Below are 18,490 nucleotides of genomic sequence, written 5' to 3' on the forward strand. Positions count from 1 at the left end.
CCATACTACATAGTACGCACATGAAACGTCCACACAGGAGTAATGCAGCGAGAATTTGTACTGCATATAAGGGTCCTACCCAGTAAGTAAGTTCTGAACAAAGAGACGCTGTGGCCGGCAACGGTCGGCAGTACCATGTTTGGGGTTCATGGAATAATTCGTCCCCCGTTCCCCCCTAACATGCAAGGGGGATAATTTCCATCTCACAATGAGACAATTTTTAATTTTAAGTAATCGCGTAGTTCCACTTTTTTAGCTCAGATGGCGCCAACTGAGGTCCTGTCAAAATCATTGGCCTACCTGAAACTCACGAAACTCTACAGGGTGGCCGAGAAAGGTTTTGATCCCATGCACAATATAATTCTATTGTGTGTTCTATTGTGTGTGTCCATTGTGTGAGGGTAATTAATTCTGCATGGGCCACCCTGTAGTACATGAACTTGTCACCCTTTTAAAGATATCGGAGCGAAAGTGAAAAACGAGGACATTTCTGTTTTCCACCGCAACGGGCCTGTGTATTTTACCGTCGCTCTATATTGTTACCTGCAGAAATGACAGTAGTGCACAATATCTCTTCATAGTTGATGTGCACTCCCCTTCATTGCTCGCCATGTTGCCAGGGAGTACCAAGTCTTTGCTGGATGCCATGCCCCTTCACTATGCGTACTCTGTCTGATCTAGATGTGTACTCTCCCAACGTAGTGCACCATGTTTCTACAGGGTGGACCTTGTCTCCACGCTTCAGAAAACTGTGTCTCATTTTCACATGGTGAATATACTGATCATTTTCATCAAGGGATTACATGAAATCAGAACATTCACAGCCAGGCCGCATCAATCTTCGCCGCACTGCCTGGTTGTTAATATGGCGAGAGAGATGAGACAGTCACAGCCAGGCCGAATAATCAGTTCTGGCTGCTCCACCGTGTTGACAACATGATTAGAGTGATGAGACAGTCACAGCCAGGCTGCATCAGTCTTCGCTGCACTGCCTAGATGTTAATATGGTGAGAGAGATGAGACAGTCACAGCCAGGCCAAATCAGTCCTGGCTGCTCCACCTTGTTGACAACATGATCAGAGAGATGAGGAAGTCACTGCCAGGCCGAATCAATCCTGGCTGCTCCACCGTGCTGACAACATGATGAGAGAGGTGAGGAAGTCACAGCCAGGCCGAATCAATGCCGTGGTCATCCCCATCTATTAATAGACTTCAGCCCCGGTGACGTATTTACGACAAATCCCAAAACGAGGCCTCGCCACAGAAGTGGGGAACAAATAGTATGATCAGCCAACAAGCGGCTCCCGCGAAAACATAAATTTTTGTTGCCGAATTTTTGACAATTTCGCCCCAAAATCTATCAACCATCACTAAAATGAGTTTATGGGTTGACAAATATCGCCCTAATAATCTGGCAAAACTAGATTATCACAAAGATCAAGCTGCCCTACTAAAGAAATTGGTAAATAATTATCCTTGCCAAATATCTATTCATTCCAGCCTGTGATCCCCTAAATTCGCCACTACCCTAACCTCAAAGGGTGCACAATTTGTAGCCGCCCCACGGTGAGAGGAAAAAACGATTCTGAGAGTTTGAGTACGATGCATGAGCGTAGCATGCAAATGAGCAGTACAGCATGCAGGCTTCAGCATCTACTCTCGTGCTGGTCTAGTCTGGTGGGGGAGGTCCTCCTCAAAAACCAAAATAACTTGGGGCCTAAGTGGTTACCGCAGTCCCTGACCCCCTTGAAATGGAGGAACGACTAAAACAAGTGAAATTGAAGAGATATCTATTTCTTCTTTTTTGTTTATTTGCACTTGCAGGTCCATGGAGGTGATTTTCCTCATCTTTTGGTGTATGGTCCGTCGGGCACTGGCAAGAAAACGAGAATCATGTGCATCCTACGAGAGCTCTATGGTGCTGGCGTTGAAAAATTGCGTATCGAACATGCAAGCTTTGTCAATCCGTCTAAAAAGAAGTTAGAGATATCAACCATCGCCAGTAATTATCACATTGAGGTTAATCCGAGTGATGTTGGTCACAATGATCGAGTGGTTATCCAAGAAATCATCAAACAGGTGGCTCAGACTAATCAACTCGATTCATCTTCACAGAGGGAGTTCAAAGGTAAGGATGGATGTGAGGAAGAGATTGTCACAATCTGAATCATGAAGACAGCTAGATTAGTTTGTCTTGACCATTGATCTTTAATCCTTTTCAGTTGTGGTACTAACAGAAGTTGATCACCTGACCAAGGATGCGCAGCACGCATTGCGTCGAACTATGGAAAAATACATGGCTACTTGTCGCTTGATCTTATGCTGTAACTCAACCAGTAAAGTTATTCCTGCTATCCGTAGTCGCTGCTTAGGCATTCGTGTCCCTGCTCCCAAAATAGAAGAGGTAAGAGTTGTATGGAGTCCTTGTCATATTACAATCAGTTGACTAGTGGAAATTTTCTTTGAATGGATATAAAGAGACAAGCATATATAATTTGTGATTAATGTGTAGGGAGCTCACTGCTGTAACTCAACCAGTAAAGTTATTCCTGCTATCCGTAGTCGCTGCTTAGGCATTCGTGTCCCTGCTCCCAAAATAGAAGAGGTAAGAGTTGTATGGAGTCCTTGTCATATTACAATCAGTTGACTAGTGGAAATTTTCTTTGAATGGATATAAAGAGACAAGCATATATAATTTGTGATTAATGTGTAGGGAGCTCACTCCTCTTTGCCATCTAGCTTTTTGGGGATACTGGGCAAGGAGTGTTATTTTGTGTTGTTCCTATGGATTTGAAATGCCTAGTCTTTTGTCAAGGTGAATACCGATGAAAACAGCAACTCTTTTCAATAATGTTCTGTTTCAGATTTGCCAAATTCTTCAGAATATCTGTAAGAAGGAAAGTCTCAACCTACCTATGGATTTGGCAAAGAAGATTGCCACCAAGAGCAATCGAAACATCCGTCGAGCTATTCTGACGTGCGAAGCCTGTAAAGTCCAGCAGTAAGTCACTGAGTCCCACTAACCCAGAGGTATTAAACCCAAGTTGTGATGTTGACAAGTGAAGGCAAGGCCTGAGCTCTCTGACCAATATATTAATCTGGCAATAATCAAATAGTCACTTGGCAATGGTATCATCTTGTGATTGTAAATGAATGAAACAGAAACTAATCTGAAACTGAGTGCTTGATAAGGTCAACCTTAGACCTTATTTATGGTAGTTTCCAACAGCCATCTTATCTGTGCTGCTCTGCAGTAGTTGCAGGTGTTGCGTTATACTAATCCTGTCAGTCCTGTCCGCAACCCATTCTGTATAATTGTCTTGTGACTTGTATTGCAGATATCCATTCAGTCCTGACCAAGAGGTGACGGAGCCAGATTGGGAGGTCTTCCTCCGCGAGACTGCCATCCAGATTGTTCAAGAACAGAGTCCAAAACGCCTGTTTGAGGTTCGCGGGAGACTGTACGAGTTACTAACTCATTGTATACCTCCAGATGTTATAATGAAGGTGAGGCCTTTGTTTTAGGAATAAATTTGTTATGAGAAATGGGGAAAGCTGGACCTCTTCACCAGGTGGTGACAAACTGGGGTGGTCACTTATTTGAGCATTTTGAGATCCGCTGTTGTACATGATTCTTGTTCCCGCCATGTGACTAGCATTTGTCGATTTCTTTCTTGCAGGGTCTCCTGAATGAATTGATAATAAACTGTGATGGCCAGCTAAAAGCAGATGTGACCCGGATAGCTGCATTTTATGAACACAGACTTCAGCTGGGACAGAAAGCGATCTTTCATTTGGAGGCATTCGTGGCCAAATTCATGTCCATCTACAAACGATTCTTAGAGGAGGAATTGGCCGACTTTTTCTGATGTGATACTTGAGTGTTCAGATGGAAACCTGGTGACCAGTTACGGATTTTGAGGTCTTTCTAAGTTTTTATGTATTGTGTGCTGCATACAAATAGAAAAAATGTCAGCCTCTGAATTTTGCAGTTATTCCATGTTTGTGGATCTCCTGCACACATGTGTATATAACTCTATGAAAACTTGTTTTGTAAATAAACTGTATAAGTGATGGAAAAAAAGAATTTGCTTGTTCATAATTTTTGTAGAATTTGACAATGTGGCACCAAGAACCCACCAGCGCACACACATTGATCCTACGTTCACACTGCAGCAAACCAAATATTGAAATGGAGTTGTAACCAAGGTCTTTATCTAGACCTTTTGTATAGGTATATGAGGTTATAAACAAAGACGCAGAACCCCCCCCCCCCCCCCCCCAAAAAAAAGGGTTTGGGCTACATCTGAAAGTGTGCTGGACCAATCGCCACTCCTAGCAGAAGAGAGCTGTCCTCGCACAAGATCTATTCCTGCTGTTTTGATCAAAACCTGAGCTCTATTCCTCTGCCAGGTCCTGGCAGTCCATATCACATCTCCCCACCCTCGCAAATGGACTTGTCATATTGATTTACCTGTAGGATGAGTTTTCTGTAAGACAGGTCAATGGTCAAGTGGTTCAAGCAGATATAACCTGGTGTATTTGTCTCTGGAGAAGGATCACTGCTGTTTTGTCTCAAGACAATTGACCAATAATTGTTTCGAATGGGACCCAAATCAGGTTCCTTGTGCCAGAATAAGCAGAAGACCCTCTCAAAGTCAAGTAATGGGGAATAACAAAGCGTCAAACACCAAAGTGAGTCCAAGGTGGGGAGGGGTCTATTTCCATGAAGTCTGAGAGGGAGGTCTATTGAAGCCGAAACTGAAGTAGCACACAAAAACTGCTCATCCTTCTTTTGAAGAGGAATACTCCTTGGATAAGTTGGTCAGCAAGAGTGGCCCTTTCTTGAGCCAATTAAATCAAGGATAGGTTGATATCAATAAGGAATGACAGAAAAAATATGTCCTGAAACAATTTTATTTTGTACATGATTGCATATGAACTATATAAAAGGCGAATTAGCCGACATAATTTAACATGAAGTGTCCATAAAATAAACATGTACTGACATAATTTACAAGGAGTGGCAAAATGTCCCATGATTTAGTAGTGTGGGGACTAAAATAATATGCAAAAGATCATTTCATAGCCATTCACAGGGTATATGTAGTAACTTACGTATTCATAACCTTCTGTGCATCGATATGAATAGTAGGGACAATTGTCACAATTCTATAGTACGTCTGCAAAAAGATCATCAGTGGATACTAGTGTCTGTAAACAATGCACAGCTAGAATTGTAATCTCGAGACGACTTCATCTTCCGAGTGGCCAGTTTTAGGGGTAGTTTGGAAGACTGTTCTCGGTTGACCCAGAGGTGTTAGAAGACGGGATTTCCTCCGCACAGAAGCAGGACTTGGCCACCTGAAAACAAGAAAACCAGCACGGGCATAAAGAAGTGATCAATGCTGTGAGGTTTTGTAAGGTAGCTTGAACAGACAGATCAATTGAGATTCACTGTGACATGTAATTCTTGTTCCACTCCTAACTCCAGAATGGAACACTGAGTAAAGGAGTTGACAATTATTGGTTTAAGACCCTCCCCTCCCCAAGTCTGGTCACACCATAGTGATGACTCACCTTGATTGTTCATTCATTGAGAACTGAGTCACCGTCTCTTTCCACTTGGCTGTAAAAGGATACAGGTCAGGGTCAAGGCCAACTACTTCCACGGCCCTCAGCACATCCAAGTCAAGCTTAGTAGGTTGATTCCTGCAATAAGGATACTTAATTATCATTTTGAAATGCAGAGAACAGTGACTACCTATTGCCACTGCTGGTATGGTATTGAAGGAAACCCCTCAAATCTCTACCCAACTTGTCACAAACCAATGGCAATGCATGACTTTCTAATGCACAGTAATAACCTGAGAAGAAATTCACGGAGGTCATGATATTTACCCGTCAATGAAGATCCTTTGTAACCTCCCAGGGAATAGCATACTACCAATTTGTTGTTCATGAAATCGGGGCGAGTCAGAGTAGCCACACTTAGGGGTACTACACAATTCCTTGTCACTCGAAGCAGCACAGATTTCTTCCTCAGCAGCCATGGAGTCTACATGGACCCTAGAATCTGCACAGATTTCATCCTCTGAAACTCTCGAGTCAACCTGGACCCTGGCTGCAGAACAAATTTCATCCTCAGCAACAATGGAATCCTCAGCATCAACAAAAATATCATCATCTGGGCTCGTAATTTTCGGATTCTCCTCAATTTCCAGCCCTGGACTCGTTTCTAAATTTTGTTCTGCCGCCTTAATTCCTTTCTGCTTTGGCGAGAATATTTTAAGTCCTGCAAATGCATTCCTTAGAACCCCCATCACAGACCAGCGGCTAGATTTGTCAGTATCTTGCAAAATTGGAATCACACACACTCTATCACTTTTCAATGTGTCTGATTCTTTTGAAATCTGAGACATAGATGCCACATTTTCTGAAATTTTGTCAACCTCGTTTTCCAAAATACCTGAAGACTCGAAGAATTCCTCATCATCTGAGTCCAGATCATCTGAATTGGCACCATTACCATCAACTGTCCTAGAAAGATACCCAAAAATCGGCATCTTAGAATGTGACTCTCCAGTTTCCTCAGAACTACAGTTCATTTTTAAATTCCCCATCTGTTCCACGAGACTTCCAAGAGAACTGTCCTGAGCACTGTCTGAAATTTGTGACAAATCACTACTTATATTTTCAGCACCATTCTTAAATTCTATTCTCCCACCGCATTTCATGCACAGTGAATGTCCACCGCTCAACCTCTCCTCCAGGCTTTCATCAAATGAATCCAAGGTTGAACACAAGCACTTATCACAAGAGTCTGAAGCTGTTGTAACACAAAATGACCCATCAGTTATCTTTTCAACGTTATTGTTTTCACCACCGAAATTCAAATGTTGGCATTGTTTTTGTGCTCTCCCACGGAGAAAGTCTTCAAGATGTTTCAGACCAGCAGGGGATGCTAGGTCAATGAAGCTGTTTAGGAAGTCCCAATGCTCTGTCCAAGGAACGTGGAGATCTCGTGCCAGGTCCCTGAAAGTGAATAAACGTTGCATGTACACTTTGATACTTCACTTCCGGTTACTTTTCAAGGAGCTTCAGAAGGATATGAATGACGACAAGTAAAATTATGAGTAAACAAATTTCATTATAAATGCTTTTACTTTTAGTTTTGCACTGAACAGTCTGTTAAGTTTTCAGTAAATGAAAAGATCAATTCGTCTACATCAACCAAAACAAGCAACACAGTGTTACCTTCCAAGCCGCTCAAGGCCCTTTTCCATATCTCCCCTCTTCAGCTCATGGTATTTCAGCTTCACGTGATGTGGACTCCGCACAGGACAACTTTGCCACTTCTTATAGAACTTGTCTGCCTGAAATGAGATAGAAAAGCAAAAAGTGATAAAACGAACGACAACACATCACAAATGGCAAATAAGACTACCAAAATACATGCATGAGGATTTGGTTCAAAGGAGATTCACACACCTCAGTTTCACTTGCACTGCTTTTTCATTCACATCAGCTGGAATTTTACAATAGTAATCAGAGTAATTGTCACAGATGGCATGTTTCAATCGGATTTTTGATTATATTACCTGAGTAGGAGACATTGGACCAGCATAGGCCTTAACCTTCAGCTTAGCGTCTTTGGGTGTCCGACTCAGAGGGGAATGACCAGCAGCAGGAGAGAAATCTCCCAGAGGGACTGTGTCAGAATCCCAAACATCACCAACAGACAACTCTTGGTTTCCTTTCACTCTCGCATCTGGTGACCACGGTTTCCCAACGTACGGTGCCTCTGTGTTGTCTTCTGTCCTCAGTAGTGGCACATACACATTACTTGTCAATATCGCTAAGATTTCATCTTTGAGATGAGCAGAAGTGACCCTTGCTCGTCGACAGATCACATCAGCGGCCGTTTCGTTATACCTGTTCCGTAGGTTGAGATCAGTTTGGGGATGGGCAGCAAGGATCTTTATTGTTGCCAAGGAGCCATACTTGCTCGCAGTGTGTAGGACACCGTCAAAAACCTGCAGATAGAAAATTAGACAAGATGGAATAGATTAGATATACATGAAGGACAATATCAAATAACAATGCAATATCCACCATACAAATATTTGTCAAAGTAAAATGCCTTCTTCTTCCTGTTCTTTCAGTTATGCTAGGCTGAGATGGGCCAACTGTGATCATTGTTATAATGGTAAGTCATCATTGACCTTATCATTCCAGATCTAAACTAACCATAATGAAATGGCCAGGGCCATTGTGCTCACCTCATGTGGAGGAAAGATGGATAAAGAGCATTGTATTGTGTCATGTAGTGTTAGGTTTGATGTAGGTCCAAGCAATTACAATTTCCCCAAAATGGCCAATTTACAGTACATTCGACCTCTGTGACCTTGCAAAGTAGGTCAAATCAAAGAAGACCCGGGTGACACATCGAATGGTTGTTAGAATTAGATGTACCTATGATATAAAATTGGTGCCAATCGGGCAAGTCATTACTAGGAATAATGGCATTTTGAAGAATTTAGGATTTGGCCCCCTCCCTGGAGGCCAAACGGCAAATCAGATTGCACCAAACTTCGATACCTGAGATCACCTGACCAAGGGGTACATGTGTACTTAATTTGTGATCAATAGTCATTGCAGTTAAGAAACGTGCCATAGTTACGGCCTGACGGCGAATTTACGCCATTTGACCTCTGTGACCTTGACAAGAAGGTCAAATTAAAAACCTGTGTGACATATACTGTATGGTGGTTAGATGTACCCATGATATCAAATTGGTGGCAATCGGGCAAGAAGTTAAGGAATAATCACATTTTTAAGGTTTTTGGATTTTGCCCCCTGGTGGTCAAGTGGTGAATCATATTGGACCAAACTTCAGTCCCTGAGATCACCTGACTAAGAGGTAAATGTGTACCAAATTTGGTATGAATAGTCATTGCAGTTTAGAAACGTGCCATCGTTACATCCTAACGGCCAATTTACACCATTTGACCTCTGTGACCTTGAAAAGGAGGTCAAATCAAAAACCCGGAGGATATATGATGCACCTTTGCTAGAAGTACCTACCATATTTTTTTCAAAATTTCCCGACTACTATTAAGGGAGATATTGCATATTTTCACTTTTAACGTTTGGCCCCCTGGTGGCCAAACCATGAAACGAATCGGACCGAAACTTGGTCTCCAAGGTGTCATTACATAAGGGTACATGTGTACCAAGTTTCAACTCAATAGCTCTAACAGTTACGAAACGTGCCCTGCTAACGGACGACGGACGACGACGGACGACGACGACGACGACGACGACGACGACGACGACGACGACGGACGACGGACGCCACGGTATGGGATAAGCTCACCTCTGCTAAGAGGTGAGCTAAAAACCTACCCCTTTCTCTGGCATGTTAAGGTAGAGATCCAGCAGAAAGTTGATGCGGCTAGTTGTTGTCTCATGAGTATCAGTTGGAAACATCAATTTGAGGAATGCCTCATCCTCTATGGTGTCAATATAGATTTGACAAATCGCAGCTTGGTTGAACTTTGCAGCAATGTGCAGCGCATTGTATCGGAATGCTTCCTGAAAGATAATAGATGAGGTTAAACCTGTGTTATACTCCAAGATACTGGAGCATGAACATATGTAACAGGCAAATACTAGCTAAGGTAAGAAAGTGAAACGCTCTGTATTCAATACCTACATGAAGAATAACAGGTGTGTCCCCATTGCTAATCACAATGCGAGGGTTGTTCCATAGTATTCTTTTGACCTCCTCAGCTTCTCCCACCTCTATCAACTTCATCAGATTGATTCGTTCTGCTCTTGATGGTTCTTTGAACGAGCATTTCTCCTCAGTCAGCCCTGACTTTGCAGGCGGAATCTGCTCCTGAAACAAAACACAATAAATGACTCAATTTACAATGTACATTCAGTTGTAATCGCCTCAGTTTGGGTTTTGGATAACTTCATGACCACTAGATAGCACAAACACATGAAGCTCAGAGGTTGATTTGGAGACCAGGCAACCTCACTTGCTCAGCCATTCAGCTACACGACCTAACAGCAGCCAAGCAAAATAATCAAAATATGTGAACAGGCTTCAGTAGTATTCCCCAATCCCAGTTCACAACTTTCCTTACATGGTCCTGAGGCAGTGGTCTCCTTGGTGATGGGCAAATCTCCTCAGCTGGGACATGACAGAATCTTAAGGCATCTTCTTTGTCTTTGAAGACTTTGAATCTTGACCCCTTGAATTCTTTCATCAACTTCAGCGCATTGGCTTTGTCTCTAAATACCAGATCGTCTCCTGAAGGAACTATAATGATGACTAAATAAATAAATGGCTAATTCATAACACAAGGTTTCTCAGGATGGTTTTTGACTTCATCATTGATCAGATTTCTGCTCCAAGAAATTACAATGTAGTCAGAACCCTAATTCTGATCTTGGGTGGTCGAGATATCAACACTTCCTGCCTAATGATGTTGGCACAATACCACAAAACGTTTAACAATATTTATTTGTCCTTGAATCTGATGGTGTGTTTAAAATCAAAATGCGAGTTACTACATTCGTCACGGCACTGGTATAGCTTGAAAAACTAGACGAGTTAAAACATCTTCCTTCCAATTTTATTGACAACTTGTCAGACAGTCAGCAACTCTTATTTCATTTACCCGACAGATTTCCACTCATAACAGCAGGTAAGCTGATACTAAAATAGACTGTGTCTGACCCTGGGTCTTGTCCATCTGCGGCATTATTATTGCGTGGTTTTGAGCAGTCATCATCAACGACATGACTGATGCCACTGGGCCGACTGGCACCGGGAACTGCCACCGACCCAACCCAGTTGCCACCATCACAGGAAGATTCTTTGTTACTGGGATCGTCATCATCATCAGGGTTGATCCCTCGTTCTCGCAAAATATGTTTTGCAAGCTTCCTCAGAAATAATTTTCTGAGCGAGTGCAAAATTGGGCCAACAGATTCGCCACGTTCAATCAAATGCTGTCGCAATTCACTGTCTGACAGTCTTGATATTTCATTCATAACATCCTCCATTGAGTTTTTCATCTAATATTTGTGCTTATTGAGAAAAGCTGTAGAAAAATCAGGTATTTTGAAGGTTTTGAGGAAGCAAAATCAAAAATCAGCGCCACTCCAACATTTCATGTGCATGATGTATTTCCCCATTTTGAAACATCGCCCAGGATTTCTAGAAGATCGACTGTGATTGGATAGTAGGGATTGCTCCCAATATGCAAATTTGAAAGCAGGGAATCCCCATTCCCACAATGCCATTCTCACTAATTCTTTTCAACAAATGAACATCGTAAAGTTATTGGGGGCGGTTCTGGTATTTTTGCGCGAAAAAAGTAACTTTTTGATATTCTTCTGCTGACAATTTTTTTCTCAGGTGACTTAAGTACGAAAGCAACAAATACAGAATCCATATAATGCCAAAAACACGGAAATAAAAGGATATATTTAAGGTAAAACGTGGTTGTGAAGAGAGTTCACTGCGTTTGCCGTTTCTAGTTTCTACTGTCTACAGTATGTCCCCAAAAAGTCTTCCCCTTGGCCAGTCCCTGCCCTTTAAATTCAGTCCATCTGTGCCTCCCTTTTACCATGGACCCTAGTTCACTGTCCATGGCCGGACGTCAGAAGATATAATATTGCCATGTCGTGCATTTGTCATGATTTCGTTTACCAATGAAGACGATGATGATGGGTTGAACACTTCAAGTTCAATCTTGAATTTCTTTTCAGTTCTGAAACAAGACCGAAATTTTGATCTTTTTATGGTATCATGAGTAAAGTGGGGCGTTATCAGCAGTTTGAGAACGACGATGAGGATGAAGTAGAGGAAGAAGACTTGAATGGTGGGAGTCGTATCCGTGATCACTCATTCCAAGAATTGAATCTCCATGTTGATACGGATGACCAGCAGGTGAAGAAACTGAGTGGTAGACAAAATCTTTCTCAATCGATTAAAAAAGAAATCTTGTATTCCAACTCCAAGTGGACAAGCCCACTGTGTTTGAAATTTATCAGGTGTATGTATTGTAAAGAATGACATTTGATCATTTGAAGCTATCCTTCTCATTTTTAGTCATCATCTTTGGTTTTTGTGTTAATATGTACTTTCTTAATGATTATTCAGCTGAGCACTAAGGCTTATGGGCCTCTTGTTTAAAACACACGCGTATATCAGGTCAAGTTCAAGTGGATTTGTCTTTTTCACCGTGACCAAATTTTGTCACACGAGTTAATATAAAAAGTTACTTTTTTGTAACACAATCTTGGGAAATCTTGTCAGATATCAGTCCTGCCCAACTTGGCAGTGAGGTGGATGAGATCACTGTGTTTCGTAGCCCTTCAGTTGTCGGAGACGCCTGTCCGAAGCTTATAAAGCCAAGTGGAAACCCTGTTTGTACTTAACTGTACCATATCAATTATCTTATCCTTATCATTTTGGGGGCATTCAATCATTATCGAATGGAATCAATGTGTTATGTGGTCCTCCTACATACAACAAGCATAAAACTCAAAGCCATTTAACCTAGTATAATTCTTGCAGAGGGACTAATGGATGTCAACATGGTAGGCATTTCAAAGTCAAGAACCTTGCATTTGCGATTGTGATGGTTTCAAGACTGGGTATGTGTGTGGTATGGAAGCTTTTGCTTCACTTGCTTATGATTTCCTTTAATTTGTCTGATTCTACAATGTTGTTTATCTTCTAATTTCTAGGAATACAAAACCGATGATGGTCAGCTGATATTCAATGACTCGATCTGTGCAGACGATGACAAACCACAACAAGGAATCAATGGGAAGAACAATGCTCCAGCCGACTTGTTAGAGATACCAGAGTCAGTGACTGGGAGTAACTTTGTCTTGTACAAAGATGTTGATATTGAAGATCCTGGGGGTGATAGGTTCCCTGAACCAACAACAACTTTGGAGTAAGTTGAGGTCTTGTGGTGTGAGTGACAGACCCCAGGCCTGGCCTCACAACAAATTTGAGCTGAGGTTTCTTCAGTGTTAACAGTTTATGGACAGCAAGGCACACCAGGTTAAGGGGGCTGTTTTAGATGGTCTTTCCCATCTGACAGGACATCAAAGCTAGGAAGTTATGCTGAATTGAGTGCAAACCAGGTCCATAACTGTGCATTATAGTGACCCAAAGATGATAAATTGGACCCTCTCGTTTCTGCCTTCAGTCTCCCTTTAACAGGCTTAAGGCATTAAACAGTTTCTACATGTATATTTCAGAGCATATCAGTTCTGGATGCGCCGCCTTGTGCACCATTTATCATTTCGTATCTTCACCATCCTCCTCATCCTTACCGACGTCATCATAGTCATCGTGGATGTAGCATACGTTGATAAGGCACCTGAGAAGGAGGCTGTCTTCCAGTCGTTATCACTGGCTATTGTGTCATACTTCGTGTTGGAGGTGGGCCTGAGGATATTCGCTGTGGGGTAAGTGAAAATAATAATAATAAATCATTGCTACAATCAAGTGTGATTAACTCTTTCACGACAGATGGTGTCACTCCAATTTCCATGTCTGAGTCAAACAGGTGTATAAAACTTAAGTAGATGTAATGTTCTCTTCATAAATTTTAAAGAACATCTTAAGTCGACAGCATGCATTAGCCTGAGTTGCATTTAGTCATTCATGTTAACATTGATTTTTCAGTCCTAAATTATTCTTCCATCAATGGATTGAGGTCGTTGACTTCTCTATCGTGTTGATCAGTTTTTTTCTGGCAGTTATATTTGCCAGCATCGAGTTGTCATCTCAGTATGCCTAGTAAGTACCTTTTTTAGCGTCCTTCTCTCTCAGTGACATGCTCAGGCAAATTTTCTCAATGTTAATTTTGAACTGCATGAATATAGACATTGCAATGTTTAGGTATATGCCCTTGCTCATTAAAAAACGTGTATGTCAGAAGTGAAGGAGGAGACTTCAGATGCCCAGCGCCACTGATTTATCCGCTCGACATTAGAGTTGTTATGACATAACCTTTCTCTTTCCAAACAGTGCAAGTAAACTTTTAGTAGCCGGTCGTCTCATACGAATCATCAGAATCGTGAAAATCTTCACAGAGAAGAAACAGTTAGCGAAAGCTACGAGGCAGGCGGTGTCACAGAACAAACGTCGCTACCAGAAAGATGGATTTGACCTTGACCTGTGCTACATCACAGAAAGGGTCATTGCAATGTCGTTCCCATCGCGAGGTCTGATGGCTATGTATCGGAATCCTATCAGGGTGAGTTCATTAGATGACACTAATTCTGAGGTAGATCCAAGTGTCATGTTTACCTCATTCTCCAAATCAAGGTTCTCAGTGTTGTATTCAAAGCATATTGTCGTATTGACAATGAAAGAAATTGGGCCGAAGGAGGATGACAGTATGAATTGATAGATATACAGCTTTGGCTTTTTCTCTCTCAAACTTCCAAAAGGAACACGATTCTGAAATGATGATGATTAAAGGTCCAGCATATTCCACAGATTGTAATATTGCACCATTTGAACTTTGCAGGAAGTTGCCAAGTTTTTAGATTTCAAACACAAGGATCAGTACAAGGTCTTCAACCTTTGCAGTAAGTACTTGGTATCACTCTTCCATTCTCTTCACATATTCTCCCTGTCATTATTGGTCTCTATTGCTGCAGCGTCACTTACATTATACATGGTAATCACAGTGCCCAATACATATATGGGGGATCTCTGGTATACAATAGACCAGTTGCGATGCTACATGTACATGTTCTGTTGTAAACCGATGATTATTATTATAGGTGAGCGAACTTATGATGAATCTCTGTTTCATTATCGAGTTGAGAGAATCTTGATTGATGACCACAATGTGCCGAAATTAAGGTAGGTCTAGGAGATGTCCATTTTCATCAGTTAAACTCTCATTCATTTTCCTGTAGTGGACTCATTTATGTTCCAACTATAAATTGGACTAAACTATATCGAGGTGGGGGAGTACATGTTTGGGATCTTTCCTAAGACAATCTTTTAATCTTTGTGCTCTTTGATGTGATTTCAGACCAATATCTTACCATTTTATGTGCCCTTCTTTTTAAGTGAGATGATCCGGTATGCAGATTGTGTGCGAGAGTGGATGAGGGCCAATGATAGCAACGTTATAGCCGTCCATTGTAAAGGAGGAAAGGGCAGGACTGGAACCATGATCTGTACGTGGTTGGTCGATTCAGGGCTTTTTGAACAGGCAGAAGTAAGTACCGTACCAAAGAATCTAAAGATTCCAAGGTGTCGAGACAGTGAGCCAAAGCTAGATACCCTTGAACTACATGTCATTTGGTAACTCTCACCCCGGTCACTCTTTGACTGGAAAGCATTTTATTTGAGCCTGTAACGTGTTTTTGCATTTTTAAAGGACAGCCTGAGTTACTTCGGTGACAGACGAACAGACCTGACTGTCGGCAAGAAGTTCCAAGGTGTTGAGACGCCTAGCCAGAGTCGATATGTTGGTTACTTTGAACGAGTCAAGAAGGAATTAGGCTATCAACTTCCACCTGACAAGAAGCTCAAGTTGAAGATGGTCCGCATTGAAGGAATCAGCCGTAAGTGGATTTTCTGTGTCAGCATTGTAGGTTTGGAGGTTTTATGCTCCAAAGCAACATTTAGCCCCCACATGTGTACATGTACCTGTACATTCTATGCTCATTACTTGAGACAAAGAATAGAGACGCAATAACAACGCAAGAGAAAGAAATCATATTCCTCATGACTCAGCAAAATTTGCACAAAAACATGGCTGCTGTCGATGACCCTAAGCAATGAAAAATGTTTTGATTTCAGCTGTGGGGAATGGTGATGGCAGTGACCTGACCTTTACCATCTACATGGACAGTACCAACGTATTTGAATGCGACTTCCAGCACAACATGAACTGCCAAGTGAGACATGACCCGGAGGCTGATACTGTCGTGGCACACATCTTGAACTCTCCTGTTCTGTACAGAGATGTCAAATTTAAATTCATGAGTAAATCGGTGAGTGAAATGCTATAATTGGGTCTGGCGATAATCAAACAACTTTGTCTTATGTACCCTGTTAAAGTTTTTCTTTCAGTGAGATTCCTTGTTTGCAGTTTTTAAAATATTACCTTATCATTCAAATGTAATATTTCTGGTCATTGGAAGCAATAATATTCACCACATGACCAATATTTTTTCTTTCATTTCAGAAAAAAGTGCCCACAGCGTATGAAAAATCTCCATTCTTTTTTTGGTTCTACACCTCTTTCATTGAAAATAACAAGTAAGCTATTTGTACCTGCTCTTTCAGTGTCATACATGTTGATGAGTGGCATAGTGGTTAGAGTGCCAGGCTCATAATCAGGAGGTCATGGGTTCAGCTGTTTGGTGTTTGTGTCCTTTAGCAAGGCATTCAACCCTACTTGCTTCTCTCTGGAGTTCATGGGTACCTAGCTGGCAGAGATGGCCATGAATGTTGAGTGATAGCCCGGAGAGGCAGCTAGACTGTATACTCCACAAGGAGGTGATCTTGAACCGGAATGAACCTCACCATTCTGTAGACAGTTTGGCTGAGAAGTCGGGCAACCCTGCTGTATTGGGGCTAAAGTTTGGACATCGATCCCACCCTGGTACAATGCTGTAATGTGCCCTCAAAAAAACCAAAACTGATCGCTATCATCTTGTTTCAGGTTGCGCCTCGGAAGAGATGAACTGGACAACCCACACAAGAAGAAAATGTGGAATGTATTCAAAGACAATTTTGTTGTGGAGTTGGAATTCGCAGAAGTTGACGAAAACAATGCTGAAATATGAATGATATTTCTGAGGTGGAATCAAGCCTCAAGGAACAATATAACTGACAAGTTTTTCTTCAATTGTAGAGGGTGCCAATAGTCTAAGAAGTTGAATAGACATTTTGTGCAGTTTGTAAAGACAATTGCCGCTGGTCTTTCAGGCCATTCAATATTACTACAATGTAGTTTATCGTCACTTAACCTGATGATATTAGGTGGGCTGGTGTGGGCTAGGCATTTTGATTGCTGATATTGTGTTAGGTCACTCTATTTTGCAAGATTTAGTAGGAAGGGCTTAATCAAACACAGTCAGGCCCCTAACTCTGCATAGAGCCACATTAAACTTCCAGTTTGACCACCTGGCTTCAGCCAATAGTCCACCTTTTATTGGAGGAGGAACGTTTATGGCTCCTCTATCAAATAGTGCTTCTCTTAACAGACAAACCCATCATATTTGGTGCTTATCAATTTTGAATATTTTAATGTTTAGGTTCAGACAATCAAAACCGATTTACTGTGTTTACTGCTTTAGTTGTGTTGGCCAGCTTCAGATGTTAAAGGTCTACATTATTTAACCAGGTGCTCTTCATGGAACTAGGTGTCGCTGCACTTGGCGTGTTAAGTGTTTCTCTGTCATTTACTAAAAATTTACATTTTCACAATAACGCCGTTGTTTCAGAATGATTCCAACACAATATGTGGATCAAAACTATTTTTAACATCATTGAAATGTTCTATATGTGTTGGATATGTCAGCAGTTCACATGTGACTGGTGAAGACGAGCTCTTGAAGAAAGTTTATGAGATTCTTATTTCACACCTTCCACAAGTGAGAGTAAAACATTTTCCGTCCAATGAATATTTGAAGACCAATTTAAACTTTGTGTTTACCAATTATTCAAGGTTTTGCAAATCATTCTGCAAGGTAATGTTGTTTTTATTCGATTAAGTTGAGTAGCCTACAATTAATAGTGAGATATCATACTTCAACATAAATTTCTATGCATATCAAAAATCCTTGGTGCATTTTGACTACATGTAAACTGTATTTTTGTTGAGGCACAGTTGCGTAGCATGTGATGAGATTTCACGGGATAGACTGGTTTCTTATTGGTAAAGGATAGAGGCCATGCGGTGACGTCATTCGGACATCTATTTTGGACAAGATTCTTTTTTTACCATAAAGTTTTTTGTACTATTTAGTCATTTGTAAATTTGGTGCATGCATTCCTTGGTGATCTATACAGATATTGAAAGCAATTTATAGCATACTTAGATCATATTGTTGCATAATTTCAATCACTTCAGGCACATATATTTAGTGATTTATATTTGCCTTTTACTATGAAAAGTATATACAGTAAGGCATAAATATACTGTATAAGGCTCTCCTGTATGTTTTTGATAATATGACGTATCCTAAACCATTCTTTTTTAATGAAATGAATGTACGAAGACTTGAAATACATGTCCTTGTATGGTATATATTTTCTATCAGCAATAAAAAAATACTTTTGATAAACTGTTGTGGAAGTTTTGCTTGTGCCTGAGTTAATAACAAACAGGTCTATATACATATACATGGACATTCTGACAGTAAACAAATGAAAGGTATTCACCCAGTAGTATGAGGGACCACAGCATAA

At 41.2% G+C, this 18,490-nt stretch overlaps 3 protein-coding genes across 6 annotated transcripts; 2 read left to right on the forward strand and 1 right to left on the reverse strand.

Annotated features, from left to right (window-relative positions):
- Positions 1–1,297: 1,297 nt before the first annotated feature.
- LOC135493609 (replication factor C subunit 3-like) lies at positions 1,298–4,067 on the forward strand. The gene is made up of 6 exons (XM_064781080.1): positions 1,298–1,462; positions 1,825–2,128; positions 2,223–2,404; positions 2,865–3,001; positions 3,339–3,507; positions 3,681–4,067. The coding sequence occupies exons 1-6, from the start codon at positions 1,376–1,378 to the stop codon at positions 3,867–3,869; spliced, it is 1,068 nt and encodes a 355-aa protein (XP_064637150.1). The 5' UTR covers positions 1,298–1,375; the 3' UTR covers positions 3,870–4,067.
- Positions 4,068–4,903: 836 nt separating this feature from the next.
- Positions 4,904–11,205, reverse strand: LOC135493882 (ankyrin repeat and LEM domain-containing protein 2-like). Of its 2 annotated transcripts, none has more exons than XM_064781525.1 (9): positions 10,695–11,205; positions 10,158–10,333; positions 9,719–9,898; positions 9,409–9,597; positions 7,602–8,036; positions 7,258–7,376; positions 5,902–7,035; positions 5,581–5,712; positions 4,904–5,364 (listed from the first exon to the last, which is right to left on the reverse strand). In XM_064781525.1, the coding sequence occupies exons 1-9, from the start codon at positions 11,092–11,094 to the stop codon at positions 5,232–5,234; spliced, it is 2,898 nt and encodes a 965-aa protein (XP_064637595.1). In that variant the 5' UTR covers positions 11,095–11,205; the 3' UTR covers positions 4,904–5,231. The 2 variants fall into 2 exon arrangements, with proteins under 2 accessions (XP_064637595.1, XP_064637594.1); XM_064781524.1 differs by having other exon boundaries at positions 9,719–9,904.
- Positions 11,206–11,354: 149 nt separating this feature from the next.
- LOC135493878 (phosphatidylinositol 3,4,5-trisphosphate 3-phosphatase TPTE2-like) lies at positions 11,355–18,366 on the forward strand. 3 transcript variants are annotated; one of them, XM_064781518.1, is made up of 13 exons: positions 11,355–11,396; positions 11,791–11,971; positions 12,775–12,989; positions 13,300–13,509; positions 13,730–13,843; positions 14,075–14,303; positions 14,580–14,640; positions 14,839–14,920; positions 15,134–15,284; positions 15,447–15,633; positions 15,872–16,065; positions 16,260–16,333; positions 16,740–18,366. In XM_064781518.1, the coding sequence occupies exons 2-13, from the start codon at positions 11,831–11,833 to the stop codon at positions 16,861–16,863; spliced, it is 1,782 nt and encodes a 593-aa protein (XP_064637588.1). In that variant the 5' UTR covers positions 11,355–11,396; positions 11,791–11,830; the 3' UTR covers positions 16,864–18,366. The 3 variants fall into 3 exon arrangements, with proteins under 3 accessions (XP_064637588.1, XP_064637587.1, XP_064637589.1); XM_064781517.1 differs by having other exon boundaries at positions 11,360–11,513; XM_064781519.1 differs by lacking the exons at positions 11,355–11,396; positions 11,791–11,971 and adding an exon at positions 12,527–12,624.
- The last annotated feature ends 124 nt before the right edge of the window (positions 18,367–18,490 follow it).

Source organism: Lineus longissimus, chromosome 9 (assembly GCF_910592395.1).
Source record: "Lineus longissimus chromosome 9, tnLinLong1.2, whole genome shotgun sequence".
In the NCBI taxonomy this organism is placed as follows: domain Eukaryota; kingdom Metazoa; phylum Nemertea; class Pilidiophora; order Heteronemertea; family Lineidae; genus Lineus; species Lineus longissimus.